Source organism: Paralichthys olivaceus, chromosome 14, assembly GCF_024713975.1.
Source record: "Paralichthys olivaceus isolate ysfri-2021 chromosome 14, ASM2471397v2, whole genome shotgun sequence".
NCBI classification, from domain to species: Eukaryota; Metazoa; Chordata; class Actinopteri; order Pleuronectiformes; family Paralichthyidae; genus Paralichthys; species Paralichthys olivaceus.
Genome location: NC_091106.1, coordinates 14,364,137 through 14,384,681, shown reverse-complemented (window position 1 = coordinate 14,384,681; position 20,545 = coordinate 14,364,137). Strand labels below are relative to the sequence as shown.

At 40.9% G+C, this 20,545-nt stretch overlaps 2 protein-coding genes across 2 annotated transcripts; both read left to right on the top strand.

The window, feature by feature from the left end:
• Positions 1-2,144: 2,144 nt before the first annotated feature.
• On the top strand, positions 2,145-6,821 carry rgra (retinal G protein coupled receptor a). Its single transcript, XM_020087701.2, has 7 exons — positions 2,145-2,617; positions 2,942-3,098; positions 3,632-3,753; positions 4,302-4,455; positions 4,566-4,683; positions 6,347-6,460; positions 6,654-6,821. The coding sequence occupies exons 1-7, from the start codon at positions 2,539-2,541 to the stop codon at positions 6,795-6,797; spliced, it is 888 nt and encodes a 295-aa protein (XP_019943260.1). The 5' UTR covers positions 2,145-2,538; the 3' UTR covers positions 6,798-6,821.
• Positions 6,822-17,548: 10,727 nt separating this feature from the next.
• On the top strand, positions 17,549-20,184 carry slc18a3a (solute carrier family 18 member 3a). The gene has a single exon (XM_020088444.2). It carries the CDS (start codon positions 18,017-18,019, stop codon positions 19,574-19,576), a length of 1,560 nt encoding a protein of 519 aa, XP_019944003.1. The 5' UTR covers positions 17,549-18,016; the 3' UTR covers positions 19,577-20,184.
• Positions 20,185-20,545: the final 361 nt, after the last annotated feature.

Genomic DNA, 20,545 nt, shown 5'->3' with positions numbered 1-20,545 from the left:
AGATTTAACCGCTGAGCCAGGGTCAGGGGTTTTATTACAACACAAATAGTTTAGGAGAGTGAGAATAATAACAGATTACAGAGTTACTTAATTTAGAAATCTTCAACATCTGTGTGTTTTGTGTGCATCATTCTGACATATTAGCTTCTCCTCTCACCCATCCTGCACATTACCTTACAATATTAGTTTTATTGAGCTCTAACACTTAAAATCCCTCTGAGAGGATGAAAGACTTGTTTCATGATGTATGGTTTTAGGACCATGCAGGTCTGTACAGAGGCCACTAACGTGTTGAGCAATAATGTTCCCTCGTGTTAAAAACGTATACATTCCACATTGCTCTGCAAGACGATAATCTTATTTACTGAAGCCATTAAAGCTGCCCTTTTATATCGTTTGAACCAGAGGACTGGACTTTATTCGAGCTGCAATGTCATTCTTACTGTGCAGAAAGTCTCACATGGAACAGATATGATGAAGTTACATTGGAATAAACAGGCCTCACATGACCAGCACAAACATTTTATATGTATGCTTACTTGTGTCACCATTTCTTTACATGTAGGATTATTTTTAACCCTGTTTAATCTCTGGGGAGAAAAAAGTGCATACCTAAATTCATGTTGGGGTCAAGCCAGGACAAAGAGATTTGGGTGTTTTTCATCAACTTCGATACAACAAATTAAACAATTTCAGTGTATTCTCATTGTTTCTCTTTATCTATATCTTACAAATCATTAATGGTTATTTGTCTTATTATGGCCATATAAATAAACTGCTGTCAAGTTCTGCAATGACTATACTGAATATTGTTTGATATAAGTGTCCAATTATAAAAACAATAATGGATCGTATCGATCATGACAAATTGCATTGCCATATGATTTAGCACTTCATGCATGATCACCTATATTTCACAAGATTCCTGATCTTATAATCCTCAAACTGAGACAAACCTCAGCCACACAATGTCCGGCTTGTTTCCCCTCATTCAGTCCTGTGGCATGAAAAGCTGCAAATGATGGCGCAACTGAAACATAGCAAATCCATGGGAGGCTCTGCATGATGGCAGGATTTCATGTTATTAACACACTTGTCGATCGGCTAAAACTAAAAAGGAACACAGACTTTAAATTGGCACCACATTTGATTTCACCCATATCACACACTAAACCCTAGACTGGAGCTCCTGTAGACATATGTTGTGTCTGCAGCTCCGAAAAGTGCAATTTAGTTTTGTCCCTCATCATTTCAGGCAGATGTGGAGTTTAATCTCTTGACGTCAGTGTGTCTGACAATAGTTTTAAAACAAAACAAAGAAGACGTCCAGAAAACAAATCCTGACCTGATGAGTTTTATATTCACTTGTCAAACAGAGTCCAGCCACGTGGGTGAGTGGATTAATAAAGATCCTCTGCAGTGCATTCACAATAATCACTTTGTGTCATCAATCAGTGAATGGACAAGGTTATGTAATGAACTGATATACATCAGATACATTTATTATTATGTGTTTACATCAATAAGATGCAAAGCAATGATGTGCATATTGGAGTATCTAAATCTAGGAATAATAAACCAGGAGTCCTGTATCATACACCAGAGTAAATTAATTAATGTATAAAATATATATTTTAACCCTTTGTCCAGTGTATGTAAGCTTGAGGAAACAGTTGCAGTAAACCAAGTGGACTGAGCTTCATGATTGAAGTAAACTCCATCATGACACGACTATAGATCTGGAACCAGAAGATACAATAACCTGAATGAGATTCACAGATTTCTGGAGCTACTTAAAAACTGCCCTCAACGTACAATTTTACCGTTTGACCTGTTTTACTGTGCAATACTTTATCATCGTGCACTATTTGATCAAATCAACTAAGAATATATTAATGTCAATGTATATAATAATGTCAATATATATAATCTTATTACTTGTCTATTTATAGCCTATATTATAAAGTTTTGGAGATGCACAGCATATTTCGTTGGACAATGAACCATGATAATATATTCTAGCATTCTATCTGTGTGTGTGTGTGTGTGTGTGTGTGTGTGTGTGTGTGTGTGTGTGTGTGTGTGTGTGTGTGTGTGTGTGTGTGTGTGTGTGTGTGTGTGTGTTGGGAGGAGACACCTGTTGTGTCTCCTTAAAGCGAGACGGAGGCTGCACCCAAACCAAAGTGTTGTCCGGCTGCTCGACACCGGCGCAGCCCGCATCCTCCTCACCGGGGGGACGCAGACACAAAGGCTTTGTTGTGCAGGGGCTCAAACTAATTGAGGGCTTTACGATTGCGGACAAATGCGCATTAAGGGTTACTGTTTGTGCGGTTATGTTCATTAAGACATTCCTGCACGGATTGGGGCGACGCAGAGAGAGGGGGCTTTACATAATGGAGTGCATGCTTTTCACGTGAAATGCGCCTTTAAAAAGCGGGACTCTCCTCTCGTCTCGTCGAGGCACATCGTAAACGAGCGGACGCGGACGAGTGAAAAGTCTGTGACAGCTGCACTTTGTTGAGTAGACTCGGATTCAGGATGGTGTCTTCGTACCCGCTGCCGGAGGGCTTCTCCGACTTCGATGTGTTCTCCCTGGGCTCCTGCCTGCTGGTGGAGGGTGAGTGCGTGTGCGCGTTTTTACGCTGGATTTCAGCCAAATACGATGTTAACCCGTGACAGGACCAGAACCCACCTGGGCTCTGACCGCACACTGCAGCCAGCGGAAGGAGAGGATGTGCAGCTTTACGCTCACAGATCCACGTCGTGTTGTTTGTGCACAAACAGAGAAAAAAAGCAGTGCGATGTTTTAAAAACACTACGTGATCCCTCTGGTTTGGAAACGTATCGGTGCTGCATGTGACGCCACCGCCGTGGTGCGCGCTGATTTCCATTCATGTTTTTGTAATTGTTTTGTTTTTTTTCTCTTGCTCTTCGCACAAAGGTCTGCTGGGCTTCTTCCTAAACGCGGTGACCATCGCTGCTTTCCTCAAAGTCAGGGAGCTGAGGACCCCCAGCAATTTCCTCGTGTTCAGCTTAGCCATGGCTGACATGGGCATCTCCATGAACGCCACCATCGCCGCTTTCTCCAGCTTCCTGAGGTGAGCGATGCAACCGGCCGCTGCTTTCATTATATTATAAAAAAAATATCAAGGTCTGATCTGGGTAAATACAATACCGTGGTGGGGATAATAACAGCTGGTTATACCAGTGCTCCAGGCGAATAATCAACCTATGGGTCTGTATGTAATCGATAGATGGTGGAGTAATGGTGGAGGGTGGGAGGGTCAGTCCACTGCTGGAGCCTGATGTGCAGATACAGAGGATTTTCAAGCTATTATCAGGTCACAGCTGCTGCGCTCACTATTCAGGGATTATTTATATATATATATAGGCCATATACACATGTGTGTGTGTGTTTATATATGTAGTGTATACCCTCCCTTTGTTATTTAAAAAATATATTTATCAATGGTCTTAAATGCCTCTGCTTGAAGGTTTTCTTGGTGTATTTGGTCAAGATCACAATCTCTATTGGTCCCACGCTGCTAGGGAGCAATTATCCCCATTCTTTGTTGGTGGCTAAATACTCTTGTCTATTCACACACACACTCACACATGTCTCTATCTGCAGGTACTGGCCATATGGCTCTGAAGGATGCCAGACTCACGGTTTCCAGGGTTTCGTGACAGCTCTCGCCAGCATCCACTTCATCGCCGCCATCGCCTGGGACAGGTACCACCAGTACTGCACCAGTAAGTCAACACCTTCCTCAGTCCCTGAATCACGACAGAAGCCAACACATCATCCCACTGTCCCTCCTCTGTGGCTCACACACACACACACAAAGACACACGTTGCGTACACTGAACAGGTTTTGTCCTTTGTCTTCCCCCTGATCTTAAGACCTCTTACTTCTGAAGAGGCCAGCTGGTCAGCAAGATCCACGGCAAAATCTAAATGCCTTGACTAAAAACATTTAATGAGACAGCTGCCTAGGAGACATTATTGTGTTCCCCCATCAGCCCCACTGCTATTTTATTTTTAGCCATCCTTGGTAACAGGATATGAGGGGAAGGGAAGGGATTCAACACCTGAGCTGTTCTTACATCTTTCCCACTAATTAACGAGCTCAGCAAGTAACTCTGTAATTGCACGATTAAGTAATAGCCCTGCTATGACTGAACAGTGGTGTTTGACACCTTAAAATATATATATATATATATATGTCAAGCATGTATCCATGTTTTGCTGGAGGTGTTTAAAATAGTCACGAAGGATGATTTGACTTTGTGCTTTCAAGGGACAAAGCTGCAGTGGAGCAGTGCCATCACCCTGGCTGTGTTTATCTGGCTCTTCACCGCCTTCTGGTCCGCCATGCCGCTCATTGGCTGGGGAGAGTACGATTACGAGCCCCTCAGGACCTGCTGCACCCTGGACTACACCAAAGGAGACAGGTAATTTAGCCATGCATCCACTCCTCACCATGCTATCAAGATAAATACAGATGTGATACAAGTGGAAGCAGGTTTTCTTACACCTTTTTCATTCATTTCTCCTTCAACAGAAACTATGTGTCCTACTTGATTCCGATGAGCGTCTTCAACATGGCCATCCAGGTGTTTGTTGTCATGTCCTCTTACCAATCCATTGCACAGAAATTCAAGAAGACTGGAAACCCCAAGGTGAGGGTTAGAGTCGAGTTTTCATAATTTTCTGTTTACATGCCAATGCAGAGGAAGATTGTCTGAGTTTTGCTTCAATTACTTCAAACCCAAATTTGATTACATGCATTATGCAGAGGAATTTAGAAATCACTCTGAAATCCAAGAAACTGGCAGCAGAAAAGTTAAAATCGAATGCGCAAATCCTTAAAAACACAATGCAGCTCATGTAAACACTGTGAACCTTTTCATCCCTTCCTCGCGTGAGCACAACTCTCTCAACGTGGTCCTTCAGAGTAACAACAACAGAAAACAGTGAACGGGGGGTGTGGAGGCTGTAACACACAGTATATAGGTCATTGCCTCAGGGGGAAAACCTCCTGCTTCGGCCAGGGAATGCGGACAGTAGCTGGTCTGCAGTGAAGAGAACAATGTATCTGTGAATAGAGAATTCAGTAGAGGAGTTCCTCAGGGGCCGAATCAGGTTGCCTCACTTTACATTGCGTAAGGTCATTACTCACACTCATCTGAGTGAGCCAGCAACGCTTTCATTCCAAATGAAAAGGCAGCGGAGGAGAGACACCGATTGCTCCACCACAACAACGCAATTATGTAATGACTAAAGGCCTGATTGCCCCAATGTCAAGCACAAAACGTGCACGCTATGTCATAAAAATGTGGTAGACAGGGTTAGAGGTTGTGTCTGATTTTCCTCTATTCTCAAAGAAACCCCTGGCCTGTCTTTTTCAGACTCCTGCTGGGCCTGTCAGTGCAAGCCCAGTCTGACAGTTTTCCTCCTCACCTTCAGGACTTTTAAATTATAGAGGAGGTCCTGCAGTTTCTCAAGACGTCAAATACATCAGGGTGAAATGTGTATTAAAAAAATGCACAAAACATGCAGAATATCTTCCATATGATTAAAGGTGCAGCCATGAAATGTGTGTGATTCAGATTCAGACAGCTTTATTAAATCCCAGAGGGGCGACTCGCTACACCGTCCAAACCATTCATGTTTTTAAATAAGAAAAAGTAAATTAGCAGCAACAATCAGGAATCAACATGCCAGTGACTTGTGGTTCCTTTTGCTTTCCACCCGACCACCCGATTCTTCCAGAGTTTTTATCCCTTGAAGACACCTCACGACACCGACCCCCCAAAAAAATTATTAAGACTGCAAGAGTTTAGCTTCCTCGACGAGTGTATTCTTTGGTTTTCCGTGCTTGACATTGTAATCAGTGTTTTAATTTGAATGTAAGACAGGCAGTATAATATATTTTTTCTCAACCTTAAAGCCTTTTATGTGGAGTCAACTGAACATTAAAGGGTTAAACTTTGCATGCCTACGCTCTCACTCAGAATAATGTCTACTTTGACCCCTGGATTACAACAACCTGCCTCTTACTCACTGGCAGTTTCTGTTTTCTCGCTGAGCCCGAATTATCTTAACACAGATATTGTTTTTATCCCAGACTTTATCCCTGGCGTGTGATTCGCCCCCAAGTAAAAAAAGAAACTGAGGCACAAGGCATTTTTTGTCTCCTTTGCTTTTTATGGTTGATTGGTAACTATTCATTTTTGTTCTGATCCTCTCTCTCAATCCCTCTTTCTTTTCTCCACTTTTCATTCCTGTAACCATTAATCCCCCCCACTCTACCTCTCTCTCTCTATACATCCCCCACTGCAGTTCAACCCCAACACTCCTCTTAAGACCATGCTGTTCTGCTGGGGCCCCTACGGCCTCCTGGCTTTCTATGCTGCTGTGGAGAACGCAACCCTGGTCTCCCCTAAGCTCAGGATGGTAAGGACAACTGAGAAATACATGTGCACAGATGCTCTCCAGTTTAATTCCACCATAATCCAAACATATTAATGTATATAGTTTGAAATGCAGCTCATATACCATCAGCTGATTTTCCTTGATAACATTTTTAGAATCTTTTACTTCTCCGCAATGTCTTTTTTAAAACGCTAACATCCGTGTGTTTCTGCAGATGGCTCCTATCCTCGCCAAGACATCCCCGACCTTCAATGTCTTCCTGTACGCTTTGGGAAATGAGAACTACAGAGGAGGCATCTGGCAGTTCCTCACCGGGGAAAAGATTGATGTGCCTCAAATTGAGAACAAGTCCAAATAAACTGAGCATGCAATAATTAGCACACACTTTCTGTCCTGGTGGTTTCTCGCAGGTACCTCGATGTCTCTGTGAGTGTATACGTGAACGTGTCGTGTCTTGAACAATGGTGGCCATTGACCCCTCCGCACACGTCTGTCCCAATTTTTCTTATTGTTTACTGTTCCTGCGTTGTGATTTTTTGTGAAGGACATTGTGAACCAACAATTAATTAGCATATTATTTTATAAAACTACTTTAAATGGACAAAAAATTCCTCCTGTGAGTGGCTGACTGTACCACACAGTCAAATACACGATTCAGTAAACAAACACGTGATTTCCTTCTAGTCAGTGTCAAATTGAATACAGTTTCTTTGCTGAGTAGGGGATGACTTTCATTTTGAATTCATCTTAACAAAATGCTTATTGTAAACTGACACTGTCCGTGGTGGTTGACTAAAAATACAAACAGTCCTATGAAGAGGGCAGGATGGAGCCCAGTGAGAAGAGTACAGCAAATATTGCTATTTACAGTTTTAAGGAACCTGAATGCAGCCCAGCTTTTCTTTTAGCTGAAGTAGGATATAATTATCTAGCCCACTAGACAACACTTATATTACCAAGAGGCATCTGAGCTCTGTCATTTATCCTATAAAATAATTCAAAATAGCAATTCAGACCTTTTTCTAAAACGTTGCCTGTTTGTATCCTCTAGTTGAGGAGGAAAGGCCCTAAAAAAATCATTTAAATAAAAAAAAAAATGTCCCAACAGACGACTCATATCACAGATTAATGACCTGATGCCTCAATACAGCAGTTGTCTGTGTTTTATGACGCCTGTCAGTGAAATGTGAAACTGTGCATGTCACTGATGTGCCCAAATGCACTGTGAAGCAGCGAGCGCTCGCTGTATCCAGAGGAGAGCGGCACTAATCCACCAAACAAGAGCAACATTCTTCACTACACAGCCCCCACGACAAGTTAGAGATTAGTCGCTGGCCATAGATTAACTGGACGAGCTTCTCGCCTCCAGATTTACATATGAAATATAGACAGAAGTGTGTGTGACGTTTAAGAGAAGTCAGATTTAACTTTTGGTATTTGCATTGAAAAGTTTCCTGTTTAAATGAATATTAAGATTTACAATTCAGCCTTAGATTAAATTAAAAATTCACCTATTAACTCTTAATTATCATTGAATAAAACAACTATACTTCTCTACCTGTGATTTTATGACCTTTAAGAAACTAGGCTTTACTTTGACATTTCTTTGGGATGTATTGTCTAACCACAGCGTTAAACATTGCACAGTAACATGCTGGTTATCATATAATCAATATTCTTACCGTAGGTTTCAAAAACCAAAATAGTCCACTGTGGTGTTCGTTCTACTGTGACATTTGATTGAGTGTAGCGCAAGATAATGTTATCGACATACAACACATGATCAGACTCTGGGTCAAAGTGCAGCGTGTTTCTAAATTCAATAACATCATCACAAGAGCCATTGATCCAAAAAACCAAAGTGGACACAGAATTCCAAACATTCGGTATCTACAAAATGCCGCATGTATGTGATTTATGACATCACAATGTAAAATCCTCAACAGCATACAACTGCCCTGTTCACACCTAACTCTCCCATGTACACGTCCAAATAGTTTGAAGTGTGAAGTTCTTTGAAATCTTAAAGATTAGTTAGTGGAGAACATCTGGACTCCAGATGTTGAGAGCCCAGATGACAATGATCCCATTCTGTGCAATCACCATGTAGTTCTACATAGATTTTGTATACGTATTGGTCCTAAGTGAAATCCTGTAAACCTTGTATTTTCATTTAATTGTGATGGAAAATATTGATCATATATGTATTTGTTCAGTTCATTTGCTGTTTATAATTTACAGGAGGTGATCCTCCACAGTGATTCAACTAAATTATTTAACTTGCAGAGATCCAGTCGGGTTATTATATTACTATAATTATCAGAATCAATAAAAGATGAATTCTGTCTAAAATCTTTGTGTTGGTCTTTTCTGTTTAACTCTGTGTAGAGAAAACAGTGGGTCACTCAGTTTATGTGTTTATCATAATAATGTTTCACACAGTGCTAGTGTGAGTGTAATTTAACAGTATTTCAATTTTATAATCCTTTATGCTATGTGTGTATTGTATAATATGTATATGTGTCTTTTTTCCTACTATATAATTTTACTCCATAAGATTTATTTAACATTTTTTTCTATGATAGTTTCTTTGCTGAAGATATATAATCAAAAAATAAATTAAAATGCATTATTATTATATATTAGGCTACCTAGCAGGATTCAAAACATTTTATAAAATTAACCCTTGTTAACCAGTTGTGCTGTGATGTGTAAATTTGTGTTTAAGTGATTCAAATGCATATATGTTATTCTAAAATGAGCTTTATTTTATATTAAGCGCATTTATTTAAGCATCTCACTGTTTCCTCCACCACGTATGTATCAGTGCAATCAAAGAGAAGTAGACGTTCAACGAGTGAGATGAAGATAACACCCTGAGGTCGCAGTATTTACAGTAGAGGCCTCCAGTTGTGGGTTTTAAGCAGATTAACTGTTGACGGTCTGTCAGTGGAGCGGCTTGTTGCATAATTATGTGGTAATGACACATGAGCAGAGGACAAACCCAGACTCAGTGTCGTCAGCATTGTTCTTATTTATTCCAGTTAATTCAATAATCTGCTGGAAAACATGGTGGAGTAGACTTTCAGATGTCATGTACTGAAATATGGATTCATTTAGATTACATGCATGAGTCTTAAGGAGATTATCATTTCTATAATAAATATAAAACTTCCACAAGAACCTTCATGACGTGAGTGAAAGAGTGAGAGGGTCCCCAGACAAATGGACGACTGGACATGTGGAGCTGTCAGCTGGTGGGAGGAGATACTCTGGCCTCACTCCCTAACCCACTGCAGGCCAATGAAGAAATGAACAATAACAATAAAAGTAAAATAACAGTAAGCGAATACACATCTGGTCACATATATATACAGTATATGGTTGGCGTGTTGGTGAGTTTGTGGGTTGGTTGGTTGGTTTGTGTCTTGGCGGGTTGGTTGGTCGGTTGGTGGGTGGGTGGGATGCTGTGTTGTTTTTGGTTTGGTGTGAGGTGTGTCGGTTGGTGGTTAGGTTGATGGGTGTATTGGTGGATTGGTGGGTGTGTTTGTGTGTTGTTGGGTGGATTGGTGGGTTGGTTTGTTTGTGGTAGGTTGATGGGTGTATTGGTGGATTGGTGTGTTGGTTGGCGGGTGGGTTTGTGTCTTGTTGGGTGGATTGGTTGTTGGGTTGGTTTATGTTGTGAACATGTATGTTTATTATTATCTAGTAATGACATGTCATCATAGATTAATTACTTAAGCCAAACTGGCCAAAGATTAATGTTAGCTATTTTTATTATACATTTTGTTCATCAGCTTTCGCTCTCTCCTACAATCAAACATATTCAGGTACTTAAGAGTTCATAGAGGATTATGTCTGGTCAACCAATCAAGTTTTCATATGGGCTTTTTGAGAGGATTACACAGGAACATGAGCACGAGTGCAGGAGACGGAAAGAATCAAAGAGTCAGGACTGTTCCAGAGAGAAAGAAAGTTATATGCATCAGTATTTCTCTGAGCAGTACAACTATATAGAGGCTGATTGTAACACAGGATGATAATAATGTTAAAACTCTCAGTCATCCCCAATCAACAACAAGCAACAGATCATGTGTGCTCCCTGCACTATCAACTCTGCAGTAAGTGTTTTTTTTTGTTGTTCGCATGATGCATCAGGGTTTATTTTGTTCTGACAAAGAGGCAGGATTGGAGATTTGAAAAGGTGTAAATGGGCACAAATGATGTGTTCTTACCCAGCTCATCCAACACACACACACAGTCTACAAACTAAAATGGTACTCAGTAGAGTTTATACCTCTGCCAAAGCCCAACAGTCCTCTTATGAAACCACTCTTAGTTTCACTAGATCCAGATTTTTATTAGGATCTGCACCAAATTGCAACCACTCATAATTATCTGTTTCTAAAAATAGCAGATTTTTTCCAAAGTTAATAAAAAACAAAAAAAAACTATTCTTGCAATTTTCCTGGATCTGCCTCCTGATTTGAAACCACACCAACATTTAATTGGTTCTTCTTCCCACCCCGGCACAACATTTCCTGGAAATCCATTGAGTAAATGATGTGTAACCCTGCTAACTAACAAACACAGAAGAAAACATAGCCTCACTGCAGACTGGGGCAATTCTGCTTGTTAAACTCATAATTCCCAATAAATTTGTTGGAAACTGGAAAGTCTTCATTTTGTCCATCTATAATACAAAACTAAGAGTCTGCAGCCATCTGTGAGACTGCACTGCAGCTGAGGCTTATGAAAAAATATTTGATGCATTATTTTTGCATCTTTTTATTCAAGGCTTAAAATAAATTCTTGTTTCTCTCTGTAATGATAACCGTCTTTATTATGAGGTAACAACTCCCTGTTACTTGGAGCTAAAACATTTAATGTACATTTTAAAACATGTACCACAAAGGCCCAAAGTCCCACATAATGAAAAACATGTTGCAGCCGTCCCCTTTTTCCCCTGAGCAGCCTAAGTCAAAATCCTTCTTGTTCACAGAACCCCTCTGCTGAAGGGTGTAGTGAACAGTCTGCCCGACCTGGGGCGCATAACTTTGACGAATTAGTGTCACTTCCTACGCTTCCCTCCCTGGCAGAATCAGATGGTGATTTCAGCGCCTCGTGATCGACCTCAGACTGAAAACGAGGTGAAATGTCAGTCTTCTGCCTCAGGTCCATCACACTTTCCTTTTCTCCATCAGTGATCTTGACTGTCAGATGTGAAGCTGATTATATAACCCCACCAACGCCATAAGACTACACACACACACACAGACACAGACTCAAACACATACACACCAACGCACACGCTCTTGTTGAGCAGCCACAGGACAATCAGCTTTCATGCTGCACCCAGCTGCTTTTCCAATCAATTCATTGACCCTGAGATCATACTGTTTTTTGCACAGTGGGATTTAGTAATGGACATGTAACAATATTGTACTCACAATCAATCTTAAGACAAAAATCAAATGCACACCTAACACACCGCATGTGAGGAAAAAAAATCATATTTGTTGTAATGAAACTTTATTTTTACACGATTAATGTTTCTGTGTAATCTGGATTAAAGTGGAGCTGTGCGTCACTGCTCTGTTGTAATTGATTAAACCGCTCATTTTTATCAGTATAGGGTGGACAGTATTATGACCGCTTCACACTGCTCACACCCTGACTTACTTACTTACTTACACGCACGCACGCACACGCACGCACACACGCACACACACACACACACACACACACACACACACACACACACACAGTGAGATCAAGGCATGGTGTTGGTGTCCATACAAACACATGTGGAAATCACTGTCTTTCAGTTTACATAGAGAACTTGGATCATGATATTTTTATGTTGCTGATTCACTGAAACTAAAGGTGACACATCTTGACACATGGTTTGTGCGGGGACGGTACATGCACATGCAATCCTGCAAGTCAATTATGAATACTCAGTCAGCTACACTACGCTTTGATTAAATAATCGGATTTCACACATGGACAAAATGTGTTTTAATCCATTCAGCTTCAGGGATTATGCTTTCAATCAAACTGTCTTATTTTATTTAAATGCAGTTTTCCCACTCATTAATAGATGTAAATGCCCTGCCCTTGATTGGCATAGCCTATAGAGTCCACATTTGACGACTGTTGCACTGTACAAACACTTTACTGTTTTTTTCATCAACATCAGATAAACTTGAAATGCTGTATCGCTATTGAGTAACACTGAGAATCGCTCATGCTGCAGCTCTACTATGTGTTTTGATCAAAATGTTAATGTCAGTGTGGTGGCATGATCCAAATGACAAAGCTAGCATGCTAATTTAGCTTGCATGCTTTAGCGGGTGCAATGTTTACCATAATCACTGGATCAGTTTGGCATGTTAGCATGCTAATAATGGCTAAATTGCATTCAGTGCATGCATATAATTAACAAGCTCTGTTCTGATTGGTCCACTTTAAGAGTCAATAATGCAGATTTCATTTTGACTACTCACATGATAAGGCCTATACCAACTGCAATATAATTTATTTGAATGGTACAATGGGCAGTGTGCCATGTGTTGGTTGACAATGTGCGCATGTGTATAACCAATAGCTGGTGTAGAACAGCAGATACTGTGTGTGTCCAAATTTCCTTCAGGGTGATGACATCTGTCTTTCCCTTATCTTAGAAACCCCCAAGTGATGAATTTATCAATAAAATGTTTGTTCTTCTTTGTGAAGTCAGACAAATCAGATCAGAACATGACACAGTTAAATTCAATTTGCAGGGAGTCATCAGTGCAGAGTGCAGACGTTTGTCTGATTATTTCTTTCCTAACATGCCTGAAATAGTTGTAGTGTTGTTGTATGTCCAAAATGTTAACTTTTCAGTTTCTCCATTTCCATTTCATTCTTTTCTGACTTTCCTTCTCTCTTTCCACCCTCTTCCCCTCTTAGTGTCTCCTGCTGTTCTTCACATCTCGTTTCAAGTTATTTTAAAGCGTGAAATATCACTGATGATGCATGAAAGAAATGCTAAATTCCACTCTTCTCTACGAGTACTGTTACACTGCTTTGTATTTTTCCCCTCTCCTCTTCCTTCTTCTCCTTCATTCCTTTCAACTTTCCTTTCTTTACCTCCTCAGAAAACCTCCCTCTGATGGATGTTTTAAATGCAAGGTTTATATCAAGAGGTGGTATTACTGCGTTTATTGAAGGAAGCTCAAACCACTGTAGATTAACAGCTGGAATGCAAAGCATGTGAACTTTAATAGAGTGATAATAGGAGGAGTTTGAGTTTCTAAACACTTCAGTCTCTCTACTGCAGCAGGCGACTGGATTAATGGATGTTAAGTCTATCTATAATTTTAAATCTCTTAAAAATAACTTAACATTGTAATCATTCAAGTGCGTCATGGGTTGTTTCTGATGTTAAGGCCGAGTGCCTTTGGCTGCAGCGGCTTGGGAATTTGTTTGACCGCTGCAAATTAATACTTTGGCAAGCACACAAGATTACGTGGTGATCTTGAATCTCCCGAGTTAGTTTCAAATCAGATCAGAGCAGAATCCGAGGGAGAACAGCACAAAAATGTTGATCCCCTAACACAGCCAATCCAGTTATGAGGGTAGAGCCAACCCCGCCTTCAACAACGTTTAAGAGGACACCGAGCTAAAAACAGAATGACAAAGTTGACCAAATTTGAAATGTGTTTACACAGACTGTTTGTGTCCGTTTATCTCGTCTTCCTCTGTGTGTGTGTGTGTGTGTGTGTGTGTGTGTGTGTGTGTGTGTGTGTGTGTGTGTGTGTGTGTTTGTGTGTGTGTGTGTGTGTGTGTGTGTGTGTGTGTGTGTGTGTGTGTGTGTGTGTGTTTGTGTGTGAGGGAGAGATTGAGCACAGCAGTCTCTTGGGTGAACCAGAAGCTGTTGCAGAGTTCCGGCCTCCATGACGCTGCATAAGCTCTGCACAGTGTGTTCAGTGGGGGAAATAAATGTGATTATCAAAGCTGTTCTCTCACCATATGATGCAACATGTCATCTAAAAATAAAACTGAAAATATTGGAGCCCCGTTTCTGTTTTCATTCCTCACATTTTTTTTCTTGCCTTGACTCAACTCGTCTACATCAAACAAAAGCTCTGGGGTGAGACCACAGGCTGGATTTCTCTGTCGGGGGAAAGAACAGCGTGTTTGGTGGTTTAAAGAAGTTGATTATATTCAGTTGAGGACTAAATGTATAAGCAGGGTTGTAAGATAAATATAATCATGTGTCAAACATTTTTCAGAAATCTCAGAACAGCTTAATTAACAAGTTGTGGGAAATATATTTTCCACGGTTCCCATGCTTTTCATGGCTATTGTTTGCTTTTGCTTGTCATCCCAATATGCATTAATGGCAGCATTACATTGAAGCCAATTTACTAATTTTGTATCATGAACCCTAAAACACTCTTATTTTAACACAGTGGGACAGTTAAGATCATTTTTAGTATAGATTATATATAAACTCATCATCTTAACTTTATTTTGTTGTTGTCTTATTGATTGCTTTGGTGTGTATTTGTCTCTAAATCTGAATGTTTTTAATTAATTTTGAATTCTTTTTTTAACATCCAATGTTTTGTAAATCACATATTAAGCACTGTCAATTTAATTTGAATTGTGTAATTGATTGAAACTTAGTAGAGATCATTCCTCTGACGGGCGTAACAATCCTGCACATGTTTGTTTAATTCTTGTAATAGAAAAATAAAAGGAGAGAGGATGTAGTCTGGGTTCTTCCAGTGCCCAACCCCTAAACCAACTTTGGTTCAAATCAGTCCAGACAATCAAACAAACAAATAACATAGTGAGCAACATAATGAGTATGGTGCTTTTTTGATGATTTTAAGTATAATGAAAGAATACACTTTTTATTGTCTGTACTATGATGTTCATTATTTGTTATAATACCTGTTTCTCTTTCTTCTGTCCCTTTACTTTCCCCTTGTGGTCATCTAAGAGCCTGCACCTCTTGTCTGGAGTTGTCTGTTGCACATTTGTGTTGAATTAGGTATTTTAATGAATTTGTTTTGTGTAAGCGACTTGCTATTAGAAACCTTTCGTTCTCTGAGTAAGAACTTTAGTCAAACACTCGATGAATAGTATTTTCGTCAAATAAAAACCTAAATCTTCTTGTTTGAGTTTAATAATTGTTTTGAATATATTTGTATCTTTATCTAACAGTTAAGATACAGAGTAGAGGCCGTGAGTACATCATTACAGTATCAAATTATACATTTTGAAATCCTACAGCTGGTATTTACTGCACATGTTTAAGGATATGAGGACATCTACTGGCTGAACGAGGAGATGTGACACTAAAGGAGAAAACCAGAGGAAGATTGTTCGGCTGAAATTTTAAAGTGAAATGATTGGTTACTGAATAACTGAAAACATGATTCCATTCACAAAAAGACAAAGTCTCTTCAATTTGATCACTGTTACTTTTTTCAAATATCATAACATTTAATGTTAATCTACAACAACCAGTAGCTGGTGTTTCATAGTCAGATGTACAACTAACTGTTTGGAAGAAATTTGGCAGAGCCCACTTCTCTTATTTCAAATGTTCCTAGACCAGTTCACATTTCCTCCACTAGGTGTCAGTACTGCTCTATCTCATGTAGCAGATCTGTGGCCTCCTGCAAAAGCTGACGATCCAAGTGTCACTATACAAAATGTATTTATTCTGAAAGCACATAGGACGAATCTAAACCAGGTTTGAATAAAAACACAAAAACAGACTCTCTCCTAATGAAGTAAAATTACTTAAACTATTTCTAATTCATTTCCCCCGATTTAAATATAATTCTAACAGGTGTAAATACCTAGAAACAACTCATCAGTAGATGTTACATGTTGTAGAGTCAATCACAATGACAACTGCTGAACCTGATCCACGCCGCTAGATGGCAGTGTCCAGCCACATTTATTTGAACCTCCAGTCCTCTCGTTTCATGCAGGTTTGAAGTGGAACTAATAAGATCTCCTGAAGTTTTCCTAAAATGAACGAGGAATAGTTTTACAGATAAAACCATAAGATCACATGTCAAAACACATGTGATCTTCTTTTCAACATTTCATTTTAAAATTCTGAATTTCTTTTCTTTCTAGATTAGTGAAGAAAGAGAGGAAGTGGGTAAAATGGTTAAGTGGAATTCATTTTGTGCAAAAGAACACAATTTGAAAGCAAAGTAAAGGTAGATAATGAAATGAAATGTAGATTAGGACGAGTCTCGCATATGAGTGATTTCTTATGAATTGTTTCCCATTTTTCTCGCATGTTCCAATGATTTTGAGGATCTGCCTCGGACATCAGTATAATCAGTAAGATGTTTCTCTTTCAGCCACAGTCACACATGGAGAAGTGAAACAGGGTCGAACTTCCTGGATCGGACATTCTGAGTTTCTCTTCCCCTTTCTCTCTGTTACACTTCACACATTATTGAACCTAAACTCACCTCAACAAACCGTTTTCCTGTTGGTGACTGAACAAACACGTTTTATTTGGAGAGGAGAAGAAATCCTGCTTTGAGTGACGTACTCCGTGGAGCTGTCCGCGGAAATGTGGTGCTGAATCGAAACAGTTCTTTTCACAATTAAATGTGTGCTATTTCTTTAGAGTATTTCTTTAGAGTATTTCTTTAGAGTATTTCTTTAGAGTATTTCTTTGGAGTATTTCTTTAGAGTATTTCTTTGCAGCAGTGTTTCCACTGAGCTCCAGTTTGAAAACTGCAGGTTTCATTATGTCAATGTGTCCACACTAAGTCTAAAGCGAGTGTTTTAGCAAATGCTTTTACTTTTAGGAAATCAAAACTGCTGATAACTGTCATTTGAAATTGAGAAGATCAGGTAAAACAGAAGCTGGAGCGGGCACCATGGTCTCTGCTCTGAAGCAAGTGACTGGGCAGCAGCGTGCACTCGGGATTTTGTGTTTAATTAGCATAAAAGATCTGCTGGAGAGCAGCAGGGCCGTGCGTCACAGCCATCGGCGAGGATAGGAGGGAGGAGGGAGGGGGCACCTATGGGAGCCAACAAACTGCAGTGTGTATCCCTGGTAATGCCGTCAAAAAGCAGTCCCGTTGATGTGAAATGATGACTTAGCTCTCTGCGTAACGGGTGACTGGAGACAGCTGCATGGGAGAGTGTGGGAACCGGAGGGACGCAGCGCACAAGGACCTAAAACAAGGAGCGGGCTGGCACAGAGAGCTGCAGGTGACTCCCTCAAATCTGTGAGCGCTGTTCGAGACCGGCACTTCGCCTGAATGACGGAATATGAGACAATGAAGCAACTGGGGATACAACGTGTCCAAGTCACGAGAATCGAAATGCGCGTGCGATGACGGACGGCGCAGGGGACAGAGAAGAGGTAAAGCAGAAGAAAGTTATCTAGCTCATTAGTCGGACTCCCGGTGCCGCAGAAGAAAAGGAAGGGAAATAAAGACGGGACCAATGTGCCAACCGTGCGTAAATTTATAGACAAAACAACCAGACGATTAAATCTTTTAAAAGACAGGACTTGAGCCAGAGAAGGAGAAAATCATGGAGCCGGAAGAGACCACAGAGGGACACGGCGCTAATTTGGCACAATCTGCCGCCTCCAAACTGTCCCAGATGGGTGAAAGAACTAAACAACTGGGCAATGTGATCCAAGACCCAGAGCGACAGAAGCGGATTATTCTAGTAATAGTCTGTACAGCACTTTTGTTAGACAACATGCTTTACATGGTGATTGTGCCAATTATACCCGATTACCTTGAAGAGCTACAGAACGCAGCGGATCGAGCCCAAGACGTACTAGTGCACACCAACTCCACCAACAGCACCATCCACAGAGCCACTAAAGGCAACTTCGACCTACAGATAGGTGTTCTGTTCGCCTCCAAGGCCATCCTGCAGCTCCTGGTGAACCCGCTAAGTGGCACCTTCATTGACAGGGTCGGGTATGATATCCCGCTGTTCATCGGACTCAATGTCATGTTCCTCTCCACTCTCACATTTGCCTTCGCCGACAATTACGCGACTCTGTTCCTGGCGCGCAGCATGCAGGGCCTCGGCTCGGCTTTCGCGGACACTGCTGGGATCGCGCTGATCGCAGACAGGTACACGGAGGAGAAGGAGAGGAGCAAAGCGCTGGGAATCGCCTTGGCCTTCATCTCTTTTGGGAGTCTTGTGGCGCCCCCCTTTGGAGGGGTGCTCTATCAGTTCGCAGGGAAGCGGGTGCCCTTTCTGATCCTGGCCTGCATCTGTCTCGTAGATGGCGTGTTGTGTCTGATTGTGCTGAAACCCTTCTCGAACCGAGAGAGAGAAAACATGCCAGTGGGCACTCCCATATATAAACTGATGATTGACCCATATATAGCTGTAGTGGCTGGTGCTCTGACTATTTGTAACATCCCTCTCGCCTTCCTGGAGCCCACCATCGCCAACTGGATGGAGGAAAACATGCATTCCAGCCAGTGGGAGATCGGCATGACATGGTTCCCTGCATTCTTCCCTCATGTTTTAGGTGTGTATCTCACAGTCAAACTAGCAGCCAAGTACCCTCATCTCCAGTGGTTTTATGGGGCTATAGGTATGGTGTTCATAGGCGCCAGCTCCTGCACGGTGCCCGCCTGTAAAAACTTTGGACAGCTCATGATCCCGCTGTGCGGAATCTGCTTCGGCATCGCCTTCGTGGACACGGCGCTGCTGCCCACACTGGGTTTCCTGGTGGATGTGCGACACGTGTCGGTGTATGGGAGCGTGTACGCCATCGCAGACATCTCCTACTGCGTGGCCTACGCGCTGGGGCCCGTGGTGGCCGGACAGATAGTGCACGACCTGGGCTTCGTTCAGCTCAACTTGGGCATGGGCCTCGCCAATGTGCTTTACGCACCGGCTCTCCTCCTATTGAAGAACGTGATGCAGATGAAGCCTTCGTTCTCCGAGAGAAACATGCTCCTAGAGGACGGTCCGACTGGACTGTACGACACAATTAAAATGGAGCAACGGGAGAAGAAGAGAAAGGGTTTGTGTACAACCCTCGACGAGAATGGCATCGAAACCTTTGCGCAACGGTCGTATTCAGAGGAGGAATCCTCGGGAGGAGAGTTTGCGTAAAAGGACCTTTAACAGAGTGTAAAACTATCAAAGTGCCCATGTAGAATTGTGTGCATCCCGTCCGATCAATTGCATAACACGATCAGGATTGTGTAACGACATAAATTATTTACTGTCTTTGGGTGACAGTCCCTGCGGGTATGTTGTCAAATCAAGTAGCTTCAAGCTTTCTGCAGTAGAAAGGCGCTCGCTGGCGTGTGTTCATCTTTCAAGTGAGAGTGTATTGTGAAAGATTTGTTGGGATTAAATGTCTATTCATGAATTAACACTATTTGCCACTGTATCAGAAGCCGACTCGTATTCAGGGACTATGTGTACATGTATTTTAACAAAAAAAAGAACAATTATAATGTACTGTATGCGTCTTTAAATGTAACCTGTATTTTCTTTTCGCCAGAGTTGTGCTGCTAAACTCAATATGCAATACCGCGTGTCACTAAACAGTTAGAAAGTTAAACCAGATGGAAATTAGCTGAAATCTGCGTCTTGATGTTTTATTTTATTTTTGGATGATGTACTTCTGGAATGCAAAGCCTCACTGTATGACCCACGACTGTACATACGTGTATATTCATGTACATAATTAAATCAGTATTATGTGAATGTCACAGATCATGGGAATTATTCATTTAGGCAAAACATTAAATGAGTTATTTCGACATAATAAAACACATTTATTTTCCTTTACAGGTGAAATATTCCACACCAACAAATATACAATTACAACGATACTTAGCATATGTTTTTATAATAAGAGTTTTTTTTTTCATCAGGTAAATTTAAAGACCAATTAATTCATGTTAACGAATGCCTTTATTATAAGGTAGTTTTGTGAATCTTATCAGTAAGCAGTGAACATCCAGTATATATATATATATATAAATAATTTATGTAAATAAAAACGGTTTGAATAGATTGAAATAAAATGTGATAATAATCTCATGGTGTTCTGAGTTTGATATTGTGCAT

What these genes read in the sequence shown, in the direction of transcription:
- rgra (XM_020087701.2), top strand. Translation starts at nt 2,539, where the DNA reads ATGGTGTCTTCGTACCCGCTGCCGGAGGGCTTCTCCGACTTCGATGTG. An exon ending in GCTTTCTCCAGCTTCCTGAG is followed by an intron (nt 3,099 to 3,631) that starts GTGAGCGATGCA and finishes CTCTATCTGCAG; the next exon opens with GTACTGGCCATATGGCTCTG. An exon ending in TCTCCCCTAAGCTCAGGATG is followed by an intron (nt 6,461 to 6,653) that starts GTAAGGACAACT and finishes GTGTTTCTGCAG; the next exon opens with ATGGCTCCTATCCTCGCCAA.
- slc18a3a (XM_020088444.2), top strand. Translation starts at nt 18,017, where the DNA reads ATGGAGCCGGAAGAGACCACAGAGGGACACGGCGCTAATTTGGCACAA.